Source organism: Phoca vitulina, unplaced genomic scaffold (genome assembly GCF_004348235.1).
Source record: "Phoca vitulina isolate PV1807 unplaced genomic scaffold, GSC_HSeal_1.0 scaffold9, whole genome shotgun sequence".
Classification (NCBI taxonomy): domain Eukaryota; kingdom Metazoa; phylum Chordata; class Mammalia; order Carnivora; family Phocidae; genus Phoca; species Phoca vitulina.
This window is the reverse complement of record NW_022589712.1, coordinates 39,700,998-39,723,574: the sequence shown is the minus strand read 5'-3', so window position 1 is coordinate 39,723,574 and position 22,577 is coordinate 39,700,998. Positions and strand designations below refer to the sequence as shown.

Here is a 22,577-nt window from a genome sequence, read left to right as displayed (position 1 = left end):
CTCAGGTCGTGATCCCAGGGTCCTGGGATCGAGCCCCGCATCGGGCTCCCTGCTCGGCGGGAAGCCTGCTTCTCCCTCTCCCACTCCCCCTGCTTGTGTTCCCCTCTCTCACTGTGTCTCTCTCTGTCAAATAAATAAATAAAATCTTTAAAAAAAAAAAAAATGTCATGGCTTAAAAAATACTATGTCTGCATTTCTATCTGATTCATTTCTGTTATTCTAATAACTTCTTGAGGAATGAAAAGTACTTGTTTATAAAAGAACTAAGGCACTGACATAAAAGGAGACATATTTTACTGTTATTCTAATTTATTTATTTATTTTTTTAAGTAATGTTGTCTTTTTATGGTGTGTTACTCTCAGAGATAGAAATTGCTTTGTAAAAAAAAAAAGTGCTCATTGGCTCTGAAGATCAACATAGAAAACGATGCATTAATTACTAGTGCTCCTAAGTGTCCCCCCAAAACTAAAACATTTTAATGGGGTTATGCCGTGCATGTTTTTGATTAGACAATCTTATATAAGAAAAAGTTTAAATTTAAAAAATGCATCTGTGATTATTTCAGTTCCTTTAGTTTTCCTTTGTTCCCATTCACGTTCTAAATAGAACCCAGAAGAATGCCAGTTATTCTGATACCTCTTGAGAGATACTTCTAGTGGTATAGTGTTTTTTTTTTTTTAATGAGACTTACGTAGTCAGTTCAGTGTGGGATTTTGAACTAGTAGCAAGAATTAGTTCACTTATGTGGAATCCGTAGTGTACTCAAGTGATGTCAGATGTTGCAATTCATTCAGTTTAAGGATTTCCTTCATATTACGGAGTGAAGTGGGATGCACCTGTTTAGTCGCAGACAGGAAGAAAACACCTCTCAACATCACTTCAGATGCAAACCTTACACAAGTGAGTTCTTGCTGAAGAGGAGGCTGGCTTTACGATAGGCCCATTTTCTTCCTGTGGGGTTCGCTCAGAGGGTTTTGACTTAACCTAGCAAAATGCATCCCCACATTTCTTACACTACAACATTAAGTTCCTATTTTGCTTATGCATGTTTCCCGCCCCCCCTTTTTTAGGGCTGAAATAAGGGAAGGAGAATGTTTATAATGAAGTTGATAAAATAAGATAGAATAAAGTGAGTTTTGATATATGACAGTGCTCACAATGTAGATGACTATAGTGAAATTTTTAAAAAATTTTAATTTAAATACCCTTTAACAGAAATAATTTAAATAAAACACTTACCTAACATAGATTCAGTAATTGACAAATTCCTAATGTCTTTTACTTCTGTTTCTTGGCCTATAATGACTGTTTTCAGTTTGTAGGCTTAAAATACGGCACTTCCTAAAAATGCTAAAGTTCTTATCAACAAACTGTGCTTGAGAAGGATTTGCTTCATTACATATTGCTTCAGTTTAGGTCTGAAAGTTACAGTGTTTCATGCAGTAAGTTTCTTCCTTATCCATTTTAACTATACAAATCATCTCATTTAAGTGTGTGGAATAACATTTATATACCATATGACTTTCCTCAAGCCTTTTCAATATACTAAAGCATGTGTTGATTTTCTCCCCACTCTATGTTCCTCTAGGATAGTTTCCCAGCACGATTTGGAGGAATTCATTTTGTCAATCAACCATGGTATATCCATGCCCTGTACACCGTGATCCGGCCTTTCCTAAAGGAGAAGACTCGGAAAAGGGTATCTGTTTGTTTCTTTGTTTTTACATTCTTTCTCCTCCCACATTCAATGAATTATGCTGCATAATGTGTATCTAATATTGGCTGTGGTCAAATGTGCCTCTACATTGCATATAAATGTTCAACAGACAAGACATTTAAAAATTCTTGAAGTCCTTATGATTAATTCTGATCAATGTATGTATGAAAGAAATACTTAAAAGCCTGCTAGTCTACTTTCCCACAAATTGGGAGAACATTTCAGTACATTCATTATATATTAAAGCCTCAGTTTAAAAGTAAAAAAAAAAATTGTGCCATGTTCCTAGATTGTTATTAGTACACTTAATTTCAAGTAAGATCCAGAGAAAAGTTATAACTTTATAAGCTGATATATGAAAGTTATTTCACAATATGTATCACATTGAATATAGCGAATTTTGTGATATTTAATATAACTTTCTAGTGATTGTCATGATCAGTCACACATTTCAGAAAGAATGCTGATGTGTAGAAATATTAATATTTCTTTAAATGGCCAGTTACTTGAGTTCTAAGACCAATTTTTATCTAACAATGAGGATATTCAAAGTACATACAACAAAATTATCATTTTTTTCTGTGAATAAGACAATTTATATAAAGCATTTAGCACAGTGCACGGTACATGGTAAATGCTGAACACATTTATCGTTATTATTAATAATAGAGATTTTAAAATGCATTTTAATGCCCCTTATTTCATTTTATCCTCCAAAAGGCTCTGAAGCGTAACTTTAGTAAGCCTTATCTCCTATTTCAGAGCTGAGAAAACTAAATCTTAAGATGGTTAAGTAACTTGCTTACTCATTTACACAGCTGTAGACTTGTAGAGCTAATATATGAATCCAAATATCTCCAGATTTAGAGCTATTTTTACCACCGTGCTGTGACCAATTTTCAAACGATTAGTTCCAAAGTAAAATATACTTTACTTCTAAATGTGTATTGAAGGTAATTTTCCATGTTTCTCAATGAATGAGAAAGCACTTCAGGTATTTCTGAGCCGTGTTGTAGAAGCCTCATTGTGAGCATAGAGGAGAGGTAATTGTTAAGTATGTGTTTGTATCAAACATTGAACAGAAGGTCTTCTGAATATGAATTTGTTGAAAATGTTCCGTTAGTATAGGAGGAAGCCTTCTGTAAACAATTACAATTTATATCAGGAATTGTTTCTACCAGTGAGAATCAATTTAATTTACATGTTAGAATTCAGAAAAAATGTATTGATATGCTTCCCAAATAACACTTTCAGACTTTGTTTTATGAAGAGGTGATCAGGTGATCCAAAACACCTGCTGGGGCTTTTAGTACATATTATACTAGTGAATGCTTCTGTAGTAGTCACTCTAGGCCACATGCTCTTCTAAGTACTTTGCATATGTTAACTCATTTAATCCTTACAAGGATGGCTCTAGGGGAAGCATTGTTATTTTTCTCCTTCTATAGGTGGGAAAATGAGGCACAGAAGGTCAAGCAAATTCCTCTAAATCACAGCTAGGAGATAGTAGAGCTGAATATGTGGGTTTTTTGGGAAGACAGTTCCAGACAGAGGGCACAGCAAAGACAAAGGTCCTCAGGTAGAAACATGCCTGGTATACTTGGCAAACAGCAAGAAGGCACAGAAAGCTGAAGCAGAATGAGCTACTGAGGAGGGTAGTAGATGATGGGATGGAAGGGAATATGGTATGCCACATCATAGGGGGGTCTTGTATTCCATTGCAAGGGTCTGGGCTTTCATTCAGAGTGAAATGAGAAATACTTGAAAGACTGAATACAGGGGTGACTTGTTCTGAGCACAATGTACTGCTCTGTTGAAAAAGACTAAGGAGGATCAAGTCTAACCCCAAGCTCCAGGTTTGGGGTTATTTGATTGAATTGAATAATTTTGACAATGCCTGGAAAAATTCATGGCTAGCATTATTCTAGATGGAAGTGAGATATCTGAGCTTTACCATTTTAATTAAAACTATATGACTTGTAAATCTTCATAAGAGAAAACAGTTATAGGTTAAAACACTTCTGATTTCTACTTATATAATCAATATAAAGTGCAAAGCTATTATATTTCTTTATGGGTATTCCAAGTGATTCAGCATCATAATATTACTCAAACACTGTATACCTTAGATGCTATAAATCTGTGCTCTGAAAAACTGACAAAAGAAAACCCAAAGAATAAAGAGTGAAAGTGGGGAGAGCAATTAGAAGGTTAGTGCAATAATATAGTTTGAAGGATGATGGTAGTTTGCTTTGGGTTGTAGGGGCAGAATTGGTCAGATGTTCAGATTTGTGATATATTTTGAATGAAGAACCAAAAGGATTTACTGGCAACTTAGAGAGGAATTAAGGATGAGTCGACAGTTTTAGCCTGAGAAACTAGAAGCAGTCATACCACTAACTGACATTAAAAACAGGGAGGAGCTGATTTGGGGAAGAAAGCTGTGAGTTCAGTTTTGGACATATTAAGTTTGAGGTGCCCATTGACCTCTTATGTGGAGATGTCGAGTGGAGAGGGGAAATAGCAATCTGAAGCTCAAAGGAATGGTCTGGATGTAATATATAAAGTTCAATGTGTGAATGATATTTAGGGCCCTAGACTGAATGAGATCACCAAGGAGTAAGTACACTTAGAGAAGAGAATCAATCCAAGAACTGAAGCCTGGAGCTCTGTGACATTAAGATATTGGGGTGATGGGAAATAATCAGCAAAAGAGACTGAAAAGAAGCATCTGTCAAAGTAGGAGAAAATCAAGAGATGCTGGGAATAAATGTTGCAATGATGAGAGTCATTTATATCCAATGCTACTGAGAGGTGAAGAAAAATAAGGACTGAGAATTGAACATTGAGTTTAGCAATGAGAAAGAGCCTGACAACCATCTTCATGCGATGGTGGGAAGCAAAGCCTGTTTGGACTGGACTCAGGAAAAATGGGACTAGAGAATTTGGACGGTGAAACAACTCCTTTGATGAGTTTTGTAACAAAGGGAAGGAGAGAAATAGGTTAATAACTGGAAGTAGAAGTCTGGCCAAGAGAGGTTTTGTGCCTCTGTTTGAGGGGGCATGGGAAGGGAGGTGGGTTGGCAAGTTTGTCCTCTGATGGGAAAGATCTCCCAGACAGAGGAAATTTGATGATATGAGAAAGACAGAAGAGAATTGCTTGAGCAATATAACTGAGTAGAGGAGAGAGGATGGCTTCTAGTGCACAGGTGGAGAGGTTGGCCTTTGTAGAGTTTATCTTTCCATTGTACTAGGCTCAGAGGCAAAGCATACGGACACAGATGCTGGTGGGTGGGTCTCATCTGGTTGCCCTATTTTTTCAGTGAAAGAGGAAATAAGGCCAAAGCTGAAAGTGATGTTGAGGGAGGATGTAAAAGAATGTTAGCAAAGAGAGAGAAAGTAGTGTGCTAGGATTTCATTTACTTCTCTAAGGATTTATTAAGATAACTCATGCATGACTTGAAGAGATTTCTTACATGAAGAAACATCTAATGAAATAAGGTTGTATAACTAATAAAATAAGAGTTTCAGGTGCTAGAACTTAACTCCCCCCTCAAATTATTTTGATTTCTTATGAGAAGAACCTAAGTGTGTGTGTGTGTGTGTGTGTGTGTGTGTGTGTGTGTGTGTGTGTGGTGGGCGGGCTGTTGTGCTCTGCAAAGAGGAGCTGGAAGGTGTAAAGTTTGCAATTAACCTAATGTGCTTTGGAGCAGATGTCATCTTCCACCTCTGTAGGCTCCGTATCAAATATTTCAGGCAGCCGTTTGCTCTGCCTATTTTGGCCAATGACCTGCTCTCATCTGTTTTTACTGGTCCATAATCTGTTGAAATTACTTGTTGATTTATAATTCCCATCCCTATCATTTTGTTGGATGTTGTAGACTAGTTTTTCTTTGTTTTCCAATATATTTACTTCAGTGGACTCTAAAATTACAGAAAGCAAAGGTAATTATGTTAGCCTGTTCATCATAAACCTGAAGTATGAGTCACTTAGAAACCATGAGTGACTATTTCTAAGTTACTTATAAACTATAATCCTTAAACAAATATTATATAAATTATATGAGATGACACGAATGCTTTTTCAGAGAAGACCGATCTACAGTTTTGAGATTGAAATGAAAGAAGAGAAAAGAGGTAGCAATTTATGGAGAAACAAATCTTGAGTATGTACCTTGAGTAATTTTTCAGCTTAAAGATTTATTTATTGTGAATTGTGTAAGACTGATGAATCACAGACCTGTACCCCTGAAACAAACAATACATTATATGTTAAAAAAATAAGAAAAAAAGATTTATTTATGAGAGAGAGAGAGAGAGAAGGGGGAGAGGCAGAGGGAGATGGAGAGAGTGAATGCCAAGCAGACTCCAGGCTGAGCGAGGAGCCCGATGTGTGGCTCAACCACACGATCCTGAGATCACGACCTGAGCCAAAACCAAAGGTCCATCGCTCAACCGACTGAGCTACCCAGGTGCCCCAATAATTTTTTAGTTTAAAAAAAAAGCTCTAGGTAATACCAGTTATTAATGTATACATACAGCTTTACATTTTCACTCCATTATTGCATTTTTATTTGAACAATAAGCATGGAAACCTCTAGTAGAGAAGATGCTGGCAACATTATAGAACATAAGTCCTTTGGGGTGTGAACCTTCACTCATCCTTTCATTATGATGATGCTAATCTACTTTTATTTACATCACACACTTTGCATTATGAAGCAGTAATTTAGTGTTTACAGTATTCTTATTTTTATTGATGATAAAAGAGAAAGCCATACTGGTAACAGCTTTTGGGCTTAATAACTTGGATGGGCTCTATAGTTGATGAGTCCCTTATGAGAATGGTCTCTTTTAACAGCATTCGTTATACCCATCATTAGCTTTGCACAACTAACATCAAGATGATGTACAGATCAACATGCCCATTGGATTCTGCTTATGTCCTCAACTCTAAAGTAGGAAACCAAATTTCAGGTTTCAGCTCTTTAAGCCAACCACTATCTGACTTTCTAGAAACTACTTAAGATTCCTATGCCTCAGGATTTTTATATGAAATATTAGGATAACAGTACCATCCCTGTATGTTTCACAGAGTGGATGAAGGATTTAACTATTTTAACAGACATGGAAAACTCTTGTTTTTGCTTTTCCTAGCCTCACTCCCTTCTCCTAGCATTTGGATGGTATTTATTCTCCTGTGTGTGTTTCTCCTCACCCTTCTTCTTGCATTTGTAGATATTTTTGCATGGTAACAACCTGAACAGTCTACACCAACTAATTCATCCCGAGATCCTGCCTTCTGAGTTTGGAGGAATGCTGCCCCCTTATGACATGGGAACATGGGCAAGAACACTGCTAGACCATGAGTATGATGATGACAGTGAATACAATGTAGATTCCTACAGCATGCCTGTGAAGGAGGTGGAAAAGGAACTCTCCCCCAAGTCCATGAAGAGGTATGCTGGAGGTGGCTGGGAAGTGGGCTGTAGCCAGTGTGGGAATGCCCCAACTGAAGTCCTCGGTTTATACTTTTGGGGAGTATATATTCAGTGGGATTTTAAATCCTTTTATGCCCCCATGATTAGACATCTAGGAATTTTGAGTCAAAGATAAAGTCATTCAAGGCAGCGTCAACTCAGTTTTGTTCCATGTTCACAGACAATCTAACAAGGCTGTTAGGGATCACTAAATCCAGTGGTTTTTCAAACTGTACCCTCAGAGTTCTGGGGGAGTACCTTAGGCCTAGCAGGTGGGGTGGGAACAGTGCCCATCTCCACAACGAGAACAACTCTCCTTCTATCCAAGCAATTTGCTAGACTTTTGTATAAGATTTCATTTGAAGAAAGGGATCCATGGCAAGCACACTCACACACACTCACACAAACACACACACACATGCACACACATTTCAAACTTATATTCTCTTTTTAGTATCTCTGCTCTGTTTCTGATTTAAAGGTCTAGCCATTCCTGAGGCAAAACATTCTATTTTCCTACAGCTTTACTCTTTATAAAGTTCATTTTTGAGTGAGATTCTGATTCCTTGCTTTGACTCTCATGGTACTTTTATGCCTGTTTTCTTTCAGTCAGTGCAGGTTTATTGAACACATACTCTGTAATAGGCACTTCCCTAGGTGTTTTGGATTCACTGTGAACATACACACATCCAGCCATAGCTTAGTGGTGATGGAAGGCGGGGGAGTTGCTGAACATGCCCAAATGTATAGCTGCCTCTGACTTTGCATTCTGTAGCAAACCAGAAGATACCTAATTCTCAGGCTCCCCCAGGCCACAGAAAGCCAGAGTTCACTTGGATAGTAGTAACGAATATTATTTCTCTGTTCATTTCCCATCACAGAAATATAAGAACCACAGCCCCTGCAAGTCTCTTTTCACCTGGCTCAGGGAGGACCAAGGCATCGCCCCTGTCATCCCTCACACTATCTTGCATCTTTCTCTGATGAAAAGCAAGGGTCCTGTGGTCACAGTTGTGTTCATGCTGGGGTGCCGCTGTTCTCAGAGCGGGCCTCCTGGTGCAGCTGCTGCTGTTGTTGCTACTGTTGTTGGTGTGTGTGATGCCCTCCTCTCCCCAGGCTGCTCCACGATGCCTTGGAGAGAAGGGAAAGGCTGGAGACATCTCCAGCTTTAATTTCTCCACCAATCAACAAGCAGGGGAAGGGGCAGAGGGAGAAGCAGGCTTCCCACCGAGCAAGGAGCCCGATTTGGGACTTGATCCCAGGACCCTAGGATCGTGACCTGAGCCGAAAGCGGATGCTTAGCTGACTGAGCCACCAGGTGCCCCAGAATAACTTCCTTCTAATAAAAATAATAATCCTAGTTGTTGTTATAATCTGCCATTTACTATGTACTTATCATGAGTCAGTCCCTATCTAGGTATCTTTTTCATAACATTAATTTATTTTATCCTCACAGCAACCCTGTTAAACAGATGTTGTATCCTCAAAGTCACATAGTCTATGTGTAGTGGACTGGGGTTCCAATCCATGAGGTATAGAGTCTAACGTGTGGCTGACGTAAGCCTTCCTTGTCTACCCTCTGAGATAGCAGGACGTAGGCTGTCACTCTGGAACTGAGCTACATAAGGATTTGGAAACCGCTGTCACTGGTGATCCCTGGTTTTTGCCTTTACCAGCTAACAATGCTTATTTCCTTCAACAACATCTTCTGCGACATGTTCGCTAACGTGGTTCCCTCCTCAGAGCACGTATCTCTCCATATCCTCCACATCCTGGCTGTATCCTATCACCTGCAGTCTGCGTGCCTGCATTCCTCCCAAACTTCCTACCTGTGTCTTTGTGTCTACCCTTACCCTGCTCCCCTGGCCCCCATATATTATCCACATGGCAATCTAAAACATCTTTTAAAATCTAAGTCAGATCATTTCACTTCTCTGCTTTAAATTTTTTAATGACTGCTGATTGATTATACAGTGAATAAAATAAATTCTGTAACATGGCTTACAAAGTGCTATATGATCTGATCCTGCCCCCCTCACCCTTCTAAGTATATCCCACCATCTCTTTCCTCCCTGTCTTTCAGCCATAATATCCTTCATTCTGCTCCTGCAGCCTCCCTCTCCAGCTTGTTCCTCTCTAAAGGCCTTTCCATGTGTCACGGCTGCATAGGATGCTCTTTTCCTGCATCTCCCAATCCAAGGTCACCTCCCTAAGAGAGTGGTTAGGTCTTTATCAACCATTAGGTCTTAATCAACTCTACTTCTTCCTCATTCTGGTCACTCCCTATCAGTCCCCTCTTTTATTTTCTGCCTGTCAAATGACTCATTTTATTTAACGTTATGTCCCCTCCCCAAATTTAGGCTTCATGAAGACTTCAATGACTTTGTCTGTCCCATTCTCTGAATCTCCAGTGCCAGGAGTAGGGCCTGGAACACAAAGGGTGCCCACTGGGGATCAGTAGAGTGAATGAAGGAGCGCTCTGCTGTCTGTCAGTGGCCCCTTATAAGTCCAGTGTTCAGAACTGAATAGGTGACATCTGTTGCTATCATTACTTGCATCTAAGTTCCAGAACCCTAGCTTTGCCCTCACTGGCTTCTGTTGTTGCCTCTGTTGCTGTGGTTCAGGCAGCCAAAGCACATTGCTGACTCATATTGAGCTCCCTAGCACTAGAAGGTTCTTTACTTATAGATCCATATCCTCATAATTCTCTCTTTCTGTGTTTAGCTTTTTCCTCCAAGCAGATAATTTTAATTGATTAACACCATCTTGTTAGATTTGGCTCGGTCTGTCCACCTTTTGAAGTCTTTTTGGATCCTGATTTTCTTCTCCAATTAGTTAGGCCATTCTGTCCTCTGCAGACTTGGCTCACAGCACGTCAACCTCCCCAACCATGAGTTTTTTGCTTCTGACATGGATTGATTAGAATTTCAGCCATCCTTTGTTTGGTGTAGGTTTTGTATCTACGAAGCTTTTAGGGTTCTATCTGAAAACTTGTGAAGAATGAGCTTAAGAAAGTTATTTCATTTGATTCTCACCTTCTGTGTGTCAGGGAGTGGCAGCTCCCCATCAAGGATGGGACAGAATCGTTCCTAGGTTCCCCCCTGCTCTCCGTTCCTCCATTTTTTTTTTTCCAGTTTTGTAATATCATTAGGTTGCGAGGAAAAAACTCATTCCTTCACCAGAGACTTGTAGATATTTCCTCCTTCAGGGGAATTTATCTAGATGTGTAAGAAGAAGACTTTGTTTTCCTGTGTTGATTTGTGGAGGAATAGCATGGTCACGTGAAAAGATACAAAGTTCAGTCGATTGTGGGGGCCTTACACTAGAGGAACATCTTTTACCTTACATCTCTAGTACCTAGGATAGTGCCTAGCATAGGCACATAACAGCTGCAGTGAGCAGCAATATTAACATTGCCATTGTAATATGAGCTCCGATTTTATCGAATAATATTCAACATCTATTGTTACTACCTGTCAAACTCCCATCTAATGCTTTGTATATATTGACTCCTTTGCTTCTGTAAACAACTAATCAGGTAGTGCTATCTCCCTTTCATTGGTGAGGAGACCCAGATACAGAGAAGGTAAGTAACTTCCACATGGCACATAGGGGCAAAGTAGCATGGCTAATACTGGAAAACAGGCCATAGGATTCTGTAAGTCATCTCCCTAACTGCTACCATTTGCTGTCTGCCAGAATTTGTGCTGTGATTTATGCATGCATTATTGAATTTGAGCCTTAGTGTATCTGTATGATGTAGATGTTATTTTTCTCCATCTTACAGTTAAAAGAACAAAATCTAGGAAGTTTAAATAGCCTCCTCCTGGTCACAAGAGCCAGCAAATAGCAGAACTGGAATCGGAATCCCCTTCTGTCCAAAAATCTATCCTCTTAAACACAAAGGTATAGCACCATATTGTGGATGCACAATAAATGAATAAATGATACCTGAATAATTAAACTTAAATGATAGGGTTTCATGAAAAAAAAAAAAGTTATTCATTGCAAAGACAGCAGAGGCTATGTGGAGACCGCTCAGATATGCTGTGAGTTAATGATAAACAACTCCTTCTATTGCAGCAGAAACAGACCAATGCATTGACAAGTCGTGGTCCTGTAAAAATAGCCCTGTTGTTTTGGATAAGACAGGAAAAAAAATCTGGACTAAAATAACAGTACATTTGGGACAATTAAATACCAAAAAAAAAAAAAAAAATCTTAATCGGAAATCATTTCTGCCTGGCTTGTTTTATTGAGGAATTATTCTACGTATGGAGCCAGGATTCATCATCCAACAATTCTGATGCTGGTCGTGCGTGATAAAAGCGAACTAGGAATTTAATCACAGGTTGATAGTGCACTGTAATTTAAAATATTTCCTTAAAATCACCATACCCTCTAATCATTTTTTTTAATAGTCAAGGAACATAAAGATTTAAAAGATTGTGTGTGGGTGTGTGTGCCCATGTGTGTGCATGAGATATATATATATATATATATATATATATATATATATATATTTTTGCAAATGCTTAAATTGTGTACTTTGTGCCATCTGAAGAGTTTGGTGTGTACTGATCGATATTATTAGGATATGTATCAACATTTATAGAATAAATCTAACTTTGTGAGAATTTTAAAACAGGTTTTCTGTTAATTTCTTCTTTTATAGGATAAATTGCTTTATCTTTATTATTCTTGGTTTTAAATGCTTAATACCAAACTTCTTTCAGTATGGAAACTATTTCTTGGGTAGAATTTAAGATATCAAGATTTAGTTGTGTAACAGACTCTGTGATACGCGTTGTGCTCACCATAAGGAGAGAAACTGATGAAGTCCCTGCTCATGGAACTTGTAGTTAAGTGGGTACCAGTTGTCAACTTAATATTTCAGTATAGGACATTAAATGAACTTTTTTTGTGTTTTAGCATGGATTTTTCTTGGGAAACAATTTTTTTTTAGTTGAACCTAAGTAAAATAGTGGTAAAGGTCTAATTCCTAAGTGTTTTGTGCAATTGTCTGCTGTGTTAAAATGTATTTTATTCATGAGGTAAATGATTTTTCCTAAGATAAATTGTTATTGCATTTAAAAGTGATACACAATCTTTTATTCCTCCTTCTCTTCTTTTCTTCCTCCCTCTACTTCTCTCTCTCGCTCGCTCGCTCTCCCTCATCTGCTAATTCAACTTTAGTTGATCTCCTTTCTGATATAGACATATATAACCTATTATTGAGATAAAATGGTGAAAATGACTTAGGAAGTAAAACATTCCTGTTTTAATGTCCTCGCCTTCCTTTTTGTTCCCTCTCTAGAACCAAATTTAAGTTTATTTAAATGAATGAGTCAATTAATCAGTTAATCCTATAATTATTTTTGCTTTGATAATTAGTTCCATTGCTGTTCTTTTTCATTAGCATGTGCAGTTGTATTTTAGCTTATAGTCTTTCTTTTTGAGAGTTAATGAGGTTTGCTAAGAGGCATATTGCCACAGCAATAGCCAATTGGCTGGAATGCAGCAGCAGGGGGAAAATTCATTACTGAGGAGGATTTTAAAAGGGCAGCTGCTTCTTTAATGCCATAGCTATTAAGAAAGCAGTGTCCTGCCATAACAGTAGCATGTTCCATTGACTTTCCTCCTTCCCAGTTTCATGTTGTTTCCTAATGATGAATTGAGATATAATTCCCACCTACTATCAAAAGCGAGTATAAGGAGTTCAAATTACTTGCTCTCCTAATCAGAAAGTGCCACTACCTATAAAAGAGGTTTTTGTTTTTTTTTTTTTAAGTCTTAAATTGTTTCATGAAACTTTCCAGAGTAAGACTGATTTTATTCAGATGTTCTAGTGGGAAATTTAACAAAAATTCTCAAATTTTGATTTTTTTTTCTAATGTGGTCACTGGAAATAAAAAATGATGGTTAAAAAATGCACATTTGTGTTGAATTTGTTTCATCGAGATCTTTTTTTAAGATTTATTTATTTGTATTTATTTGAAAGAGATAGAGGTTGTACTTGAGCTGGGGAAGGGGCAGAGGAGAGGGGGAGAGAGAGAGAGAATCTCAAGCAGGCTCATACCCAGTGTGGAACCCAGCGCGGGGCTCTATTTCATCACCCTGCGATCATGACCTGGAGCCGAAATCAAGAGTCCTGGCTTAACTGGTTGGGTCACCCAGGCGCAGATCATAGAGCTCTTTAAGACAGGAATTAAGACTCCTATCATTTCTATTTCATTTCTCATAACAATAATTTCATTATAATAATTTCCCACTTGGAGATGTTCTGTTATCACCCACCTGTCCTATACTCTATATTCTCACTCTCAAAAAAAAGACTTTTGATCAATTGTGAAGAAGAGAACTTAAGCTTATTATGGTGCATTTAGAATCCTTTGCTGCTCATTATCTATTTAGAGCTCAAAGGGGATTGTTTTCTCCCTCTGATACAAAACCCACTATAAGCATGTCCCTCTCTAAATGTGCAGCATTCTCAGTTCATAAATCCCTTGATGTAGGGAAGATAATCCACATCCATGAGAAAAGTAATAATGGACAAAAGACAGAGAAAGGAATGTAATTATTTGGTAATAACTCACTGACACTGGCCTTATCATTTCCAGATCCCAATCAGTAGTGGATCCTACAGTATTAAAACGCATGGATAAAAATGAGGAAGAAAACATGCAACCTTTGCTATCTCTGGACTGATAACTTCTCTGCACTCCCCATGGATTAGAAATGGAAGGTACTTGTTTTCAGCAACAGGGACAGCACTGTGGAGGAATGACCAGCTGGAAACTTATTTATTCATGTTAATGTAGCATAATATATAATAAGGCATTGGGTTTCCCATTTGCTTGAACCATGGGTGCCCTGGTCTGGAGTTAAAGAAAAAAGTCAATAATTTATTCTGTAAGTGCCAAGTTCTTTGTAAATATAATCTAATCTTCACATCAAGTTTGTAAACTTTGGTAGTAACTGAAATTGGAAAAGTTTGGCTCATGAGTCCATGCCAGTGATACGAACTATAACAAAAAACAGAAAAGACACATACACAATGGAAGCTAATTAAACGTAGCCCTGTTTCCTATGAAGCCATATTTCAGCTCTCATAGTGATTGTTTCAATGTTTTTCTCTGAAATTGTCATATTCCAATGTACTTTTAATGGACACAGGTAACTAGATGATTCTAGGAAATTAGTATGATAAATGTGTTTCCTGTCTAGTGATTTTCATTTCACAGAAAATGTGTCCTAGTGACTATCACTGGCCTTGAATTTTGGAGACAAGGAATGGCAGAAGAGCTGGTAAACTAAACACTTGAACTCTTCTATGTTGTTTAATTCCTGGAGTCTTGTGAAAAGATATGTTCCCCAAATTAAGATGTGGAATTCTAAAAGAGAGTGGATTTTTTTAAACTGCTGTCTTCATAATATGTCTTTTATTTGAGATCCTATTGTATCCATGTCTGATGTACTTTAAGAACATTTTCCCCCCCAAAACTCTTCGACCAAGAGAAAGAGAACTCATACGTGAATAGTGTTTTGACAACTAACTTTGGACATAAAAGTTGCCATGTACAGATAAGGGGCTAATTTCTAATTCTTGTGCACTGGTTGGAAATATATATATATATATATATATATATATATATATATATATATGTATATTCACATGCACATATATATTTTTATTGAGCTCTAATAAATCCTTGATGTGACAGGCTTATAAAATAAATCATACATATTCAATGGTCTTAGAGATGTTATAAATAATTACGTGAGATGCTAACTCTGGAAAACTACTTCCACTAAAGTTAATGAAAATGAGGTATAGTGAAACAGACTTTCAGTGAACCTGTTTTAAGGGAATTCTAATTTAATTTGTAATGCAATCTTGAATCTGTGTCATTTTAGTGAAATATATTTTTCCTTCACAAAACAACAGGTCTCAGCATAATGTGGGCAGTATCAGGTGACCAAGAGTAATATAATTTCTCGCAAATTCAAGGTAATTATCTTAATGATCCTATAAGTACAGATTTTCTTTTCAGAAAAGATTGAAAGAACATATTGCATCCATAAGACATAGGGAAAGCATCTGAGGGCATCTGAGATAGCATGTTATAGTTTAAATGTAGATATGGAATGCTTATGTTAGTTTTCATTTCATAAAAATTCTGCAATTATAGCACATTTTAAAAATCTTACTTTAAATTTCAAATTCCAGTGTGAAAAAGCAAGATTTTTACCACCTTTTCAGAGTGGTAATTTTTGAGATTGAAAATATTCTTTTGAAAGAAAAATATCTCAAGGAACTCTTGGAAACCAACAGAAATAAAGGCATGTAGCAGCCTTTATATACTTTTTAGCCAAAAGCTTCAAAAATTCCACTTACAATTCTATACAAAACTCTTAATATCAAGATCAGTACACCAACCTGCAGTATCACGAATGGACTACCAGTGTTTGTAAAAATACATAAATATACATAAATAATATGATTGAAATATACCTTAAAAATGCCAACCTCAAATCAAGTCTGGAAGAATAACTGTCAGGCCCTCTGCTCTACCCATAAATATTATGGAGATTGGAATGAATTGGGGATAAAAAGCTACAGCAACTCTTACCTTTGTAAGAATCCTAACCACAGGATTCTTATATTTTGGCCTACCTGACATATATTTGATAGTCTTGGACTTTATATACTATAGAAACAAGTGCTAGGCAATATGATGCAGTAAGATAAAATAGAAACAATGTACAGAAGGATGGTCAACTTTTCATTCTCATGTGTTTCTCTTGATATACACTGTTTATTGCCAATTTTTAGAATTCTACCAGCTTCAGCTGTCAACCAGCATAGCCAGCTTCTTTCCCCTCTCATAAGGCTAGTGTCACATATAAAAATAACCAGAAGGGCATATTGTATGTGTATACCTATCTAATTATAAGTATGATTCCCACTATCTCCCTTACCCGACATTTGGAAACTTTGCATCCTATTGCTGTCCGTCTGCTCTTCTTCAAATGAGCAACTGAGCATTGGCTGCATTGTGTAAAATATTTTTAAATGAATGAACAAATTACAACAACGATGCCTTTTGAAATTGCTTTATCTAGCTCAATCTGTGAGTAAACTCATTGTCCAGGAATGTTTTTGGAGCTACTTAGTCAAAGCATATTTGGTCAACTTTATAAATCTTCCTTTCAGCATCAGCTAATTAGCACGATTTAGGGATTTTTTTTCCCCTAATGTAATTTCCTGTTACGTAGCTATGTCTGTTGTCACATAACTTAGTACATAAGCACTCCTATATGTCAATTAATTGTGATAGTGCTCTCTCTTTCACTCTTTCTCTTTTGTGCGTACATATGCGTGCATACACGTGGCTGTTTGCCCTAATGAATTTGCCTATTTTGAGATCCATGCTTTCCTTTTGTAGCTGTCTTGTTACCGAAAATATGTAGACATCAAAGGATTACCACATTTGATTTAGAACAGACCAATAGTTCCTGCTTCTCTCACCCTGCCTGTTCTGCTCTTTCTTATATCCTTTCTTTCTTCCGTTGTTTCAGGGGCAGCTGCTTCCAAAGCTGGTTTAAAAATAAATAACTTTCCTTTTACTGTCAGTGATATTTGCACACATTTTTGCTTGATATCTTAAAAGGAAGAGATTATCGTGAAAATACACTCTAAGAAATATGAAGAAGTGCCTCTTTAAGAATGAGATAAAGCAGTGATACTAGAATATGGATTCTATTTGTAGTCTCTTCTGAAAAGTAAATACATGCATCTAAATAAGGGTGAAATATGAGTATCATTTGAAGAAGGGTAGTTGAGGCCTTGCTTTGAACATTCCCCTACAGCATTAAGTCTTTATTGTGTCAGTTCAATACCATAACTTGAACACATTTGCAAATCTGGCATTACGCTAAAACAATATACAGGTGTTTGCAAGGAAGTTTTTGAAGTGGGCATACATGATCTCTTTTATTTCAATAATAGTTTGCATAGTGTAGGCAGACATTCCTTAAGTCTTTTCACTGAAAATGCTTGTTTACTTGACAGGACTGAAAATTCATACATTCGTAAGCAGGAAAGCCAAGCAGCTAGGTTCTCTTTAACATTGTTAACTGGGTCACATTGTTAAATTAAACATTTGAAGTTTCTGTAATATTCCTGAGGGAGCGGAGGTCCCTCTGATGCATCAGGAAAATGGAGCACTGGTTTAGACCTCGGGGAACATGTTTATCTCTCACAAAAAGAAACCCTCAGAGCCATGGCAGTGTATCTTCAGAAACCGACTTCCTTTCCTTCTCCAAACAACTTAAAGGTTTATGGATATGTCTATGGTCCTTTAGAGAAATTCTATCAAGAAAACCTGCTGTGAGGCTATGTACTCTTCCGTTGTTTTATCTAAATGTCTGACTGGTCTGGTTAATACCTTTTTTGGTTATTTTGTGTATATTTATTAATGGTTACTTGAAAAGTTGCCATCAGCCATGAGGACTTTTTAGAATGATTATCAACACACAAAATAAAAAGAGCAGAGCTCTGGCATAATATCTGAATTTTCAGATACAGTATCCATATTTTTTACATCAAAAAGCTCGTAGGCCTATATTCCATTTAAATATGCTATATAGATATATGGCCTAAAAATAGTGGTGCATTTTAAATTTATGAGGCCATTAGATCATGTAAGAATCAGCAAGTTGTATAAAATATATTGGCACAAAAGTAGAAGATTGGCTAAATATTCAGGATGTGTAATTATCTACAGCAGTGAAAAGGATTTGTTTTCTTCTTTGTTTTAGTTGAAAAAAAAAACTGATTTTCAATATGCAGTTGGAACTATTTAGCACTACTCACTATTTGAAAGGTGACAAATAAGTAAGATTACAAAAGGAGGCTTGACTTTGAAACATTATTATATCATGACCTTAATGGCTTAGAGAACATAATTTTTCACAAATTCAAGTTTTAATTTGGGAAATATCCATAGGTTAACCTCACACATGGAGATACTGTTATGAAGTCTATTCTGTGATGAGAGTGGAAATTTATTCCTTTGGATTGTGGAAAAAAATGTACAAGAGCAATTCTGTGGATTGAAATAGCCAAATTGTACTATCTTTCAAAGATGGAGGATGCAAATGATACTGTTGAAATTAAAACAAAAAAATAAGCATAGATTATGCACTTTTATAGTAGATAGTGGACATTGTTACAATGAAGAAAGTTGTTTGGTCAGTATTGGACTTAGTTTCAGGTTTCAATACAAGTATTTGGGTCCTTAATGATATCAATATCAATGCATTTATTCTGTCAAAATAATTTTTTGGTGAATGAGAGGGACCTAGATGAAAATCAAAATAAATGTTAATGGAACTTTTAAGAATGAACCAATCCTCAATAATTTTAAAAAATTGCAATGGGTGAAAGCTGGTTTACATACAACAGAAATTCAAAGCATTGTCTTATTTCTAATCCAGTGTTCAGTTTTCAACTTATTTAAAAGATAAATAAAATTCCAAAACCAAGTAGTTTTTGTTTTCAAAACTGTTCAGAAAAAAACAAGATGTCTAAGAGGTAATTATACAAGTCCTTGATAAGAATACTAAGCACATTGTTTACTATTTGAGGGAGCTATTTATTCCAATACAATAGTATAACTGGTATAATATAATTTTTGAATAAGTATACATTTCTGCTTTTAAAAAAGCATTCATTTTGCATATGGTGAATGTTGAATTTGGTAGTATTGGATCTGTTGCACCTGTAAAATGTAAATTTCTAAAATGTCATCTAGAAATGAACAATAACTTTATTTTTTAAAGAAATTTTAGTTAGCTATTTAGGTTAGAATATCAGATTTTTCTGACACTTCTATGTTTGGAGCTTACAGGGGAAACAATTCATTCAATCAAAATGTCATTTTTAATATTGTATAACTTTTAGACAAGATTTCAAAGGATAGTTTGAATGAAGAAGGAAATCAACATTTAAGTTGCATATAGCAATGGGAATGATCAGTAAATAACATTTCACTCTTTGTGTGGAGTGGCATTAAAAAAATAAAAGTTATGGCATTAGACATAAATTCAAAATTATAAAAAAGCATTGATTTAAATAAATTCTATTAAAATACCCCATTTCAAAATGTTAAATAAAATAAAATTATTCAGTCTGATTTTAAAAACATGAGTAATAAATACACATTTGTATCTTCTGTGAGTTTCCTTCATTTAACCTACCTGTAGATGAAAAGTCATCTAATGAGGGAAAAGAGACATTTACCTAGAACCCCTTTGGTAGACTTTATGACTTTCTCTGGCTCGAATGCAGATGACTTCCCTGTATACAGCTTTTGAGGTTATCAAGAATCATTATTGCTGCCTCTTTGTGAAACCATGTCAGGAGGAGGCTATGTTTCTAGCAGCTTCTGAAGAAGCATCTTGAGTGGGAATAAACCCAGGGCAACCAGAGCATGCATAAAAAGCCAGAGATATGGAATTCACTCCTCACTAAAAAGTGCATTAAAGTGTATTAAAGTGTACATGCAGAAAATGATTTCAAAATGTCAAGGATTTCTGATATCAAGAGTTAAATACTTGGCCAAGAAAAAGAGTCCATGAGGACACGATGGTCAGGGCTCTGATGTGTATTCTATCTTCATACTGCAACAACATCAGAAACCCTGTCTCTGAATATCACTCCTCTCTGAAAATAAAAATGACTATGCTCTCTTCTTCCCCTTTTTTGTCTAACAGGAATCATAAAAAGTATCAGACAGAAACCATAAACACTTTGTTGCCTTTTAAGAAAAAAATGTGACATTATACACATATAAACATAATTCACTCACTTGCATAGGATTGAATGTTTGCTTATTGATTTATAAATTTTTACCTAAAATTTTTTCAAAAATATATAAGATTTTAGTGCTGGAAAATTATGAAATTTTTTTTGGATCTGCCATTCATGGAGAAGACCAGTAATATCTTTCCTCTGAATTCATGTGTCTAAACATTGCTCTGTGGATGACTAATGAACATCTCACATTTAACACTTACAAAAAACCAAACTTCCCTTCTTTAACCCTGAACCTGCTTCTCCTTTAACCTTTCCATCTCCCTAAGTGTCAACTCAAACTTCCGGGCTCCAGGGCTCAAAACTTTCCAATCATCCTCTTTCCTCTCTCTCTCTCTCAAAAACCACATCCAAAATCAGCCAACTCATACTGTGGGATCTCCTTCAAAATGTAATATCCACACTCTGACCACTTCTCTAACCATGACATCATTACCCTGTTCCAAGACTTCAACATTTTCCACCTGGAATATTTTAATAATCCAAAAACTAATCTCTTTGCTTCTGTCCTTGGCCGCTAGAGTGGATTTATAACACATTAGCAAGAGTGAGCTCAGATCATTTCACTCTTCTCAAAGCCTGCTAGAATAAAAACCAATGTCCTTATAGTAGAGAATGAGGAGGGTTGATAGGAAGTCTGTAAGCGCCAGCAGAGCAGAATAGCGTATTTTCTGATTGGGTTGGGCTTTTCACCTGTATGATGCAAAAGTAATTGTTAAATACTTTAATGTCTTGCTTCTAAAGTTCTACATAATATACCCTTTCACCCCGACCTTGGCTTTTCTTAGAGATTTCTTAAGAATATTTCTTCTACTCTTTATTCTCTTGCCAAATTGTCATCCTTGCTGTGCCAAGAGTTTGCCAAGCTTTCCTCCAGCTCAGAACCTTTGCACTTTTGTTCCTTCTGCCTCTTTCCATCCCCCATATCCACATAGTTTTTCCCTCATTTCATTCATCTTTGCTAAAATGTCACCTTCTTAGAGAGAACTCTCTAAATTTTCCCATTTAAAATTACATGGCCCTATAGTTCTTCATACTTCCCCTTTCTGCTCTATTTTCTTCCCCATAGCTTTTGTCACCTTCTAATATGCCATATAGCTTATTTATTTTGTTTATTTTACACTTTTTCCTAATAGAATATGAACACACAAGCAGGGATTTTGTCTGTCTTGTTTACTGTTGCATTACTGGTGCCTTAATAGTGCCTGGAATTTAGTAGCAAATCCAAAAAGATTGCATGAAGAGCTTCATTTGTTTCAGGATGTTATGTTATGTAGTAGCCAGTAGTATGCATCTAAGGAGAGGTGGTTTTTGTTTTTGTTTTTTTTTTAATTTATTTGACAGAGAGAGACACACAGAGAGAGGGAACACAAGCAGGGGGAGTGGGAGAGGGAGAAGCAGGCTTCCTGCAGAGCAGGGAGCCCAATGTGGGGCTCGATCCCAGGACCCTGGGATCATGACCTGAACTGAAGACAGACGCTTAATGACTGAGCCACCCAGGCACCCCTTTCTTTTCTTAATAAGAAACATTTTTTTGTTATTCATCCTCAAAGGGGGAGTTTCCCCCTCCCTGATGATGATGGAAGGATGAACCAATAATTATATCCCACTCTCCCTCAAATCTGGTCTCTACCCCAGGGCCCAAGTTTTATATTAGTGTTTGAACTTGGTCTTTGGAAGTTACTCTAAGATCATTGGACCTTTTATCTATAATATGCATGGCTTACCCTTACTTTTGGAGAGACTACAAGATAGTTCAGATGAAAATCATTTTGAGCTCAAAACCATAGTAAATTGTTTTTCGTTGATTATCCTAGTTAGTTTTAAATTTGCAGGAAGTTGAAAGACTATAACTCTTCCAATATTGGAAACCAGAGTAAGGGAAAATGCCAAGATAGTTACCTTAGCTGGAAAGGAGAAAGAAGAGAAGAGGAGAGGAAAAAGAAATTATGATCACTTCTTCTCTGAAACAATTACAGCACAAATGAAGTTTTTTGGTGTTTCTAAAATCTTCCCATGATCTTAGAAATATATATTACAACCATTTAGTCTGGGAACACTTTAACAGAAGTCATATCAGTTCCATTTTATATTTGATATCTTTGTATATTTTTTTTACTTTGGGGGTTTATAGTTCTGTTACCAACATGACAGGAACTGCTCATGTTCATGTATTCCAACTGGTTCTCTCCCTTCTCCTCTGCATTTTAATAGCAGCTATTATTTTCTGAACCTTACAATCACATTTATTTTCCTTGACTATCCCCATACTTTTTTCCCCTACAATTTGGACTGACTGCTTCATAATTTTAGTAACCAAATATCTTAGATATTTGTTCTTGTTGTGATGGGTTGCTGATTTTTATCCTTTGCAGTTTATCTTCACATTCTTACCAAACCTATGTTATTCCCTTCCCTCCACGACCCTGTGTGCCTTTCTCTACATTATAATAATTCAAACTTCCGGTTTTACCATCTCCTACCAGGTCTTCTATTAAG

General features: G+C 36.6%; 1 protein-coding gene across 2 annotated transcripts in view; it reads left to right on the top strand.

The window, feature by feature from the left end:
• The window catches only part of CLVS2 (clavesin 2), a 64,958-nt gene extending 45,611 nt beyond the window's left edge, over positions 1-19,347 (top strand). The window contains exons 4-6 of one of the 2 annotated variants that reach the window (XM_032407957.1): positions 1,590-1,700; positions 6,957-7,177; positions 13,819-19,347. In XM_032407957.1, the coding sequence (XP_032263848.1) occupies positions 1,590-1,700; positions 6,957-7,177; positions 13,819-13,906 (420 nt within the window). In that variant the 3' untranslated portion in view covers positions 13,907-19,347. Of the gene's footprint in view, positions 1-1,589; positions 1,701-6,956; positions 7,178-10,985; positions 11,620-13,818 lie in introns of those variants that run through there. The other variant, XM_032407958.1, reaches the window with a different exon arrangement.
• Positions 19,348-22,577: the final 3,230 nt, after the last annotated feature.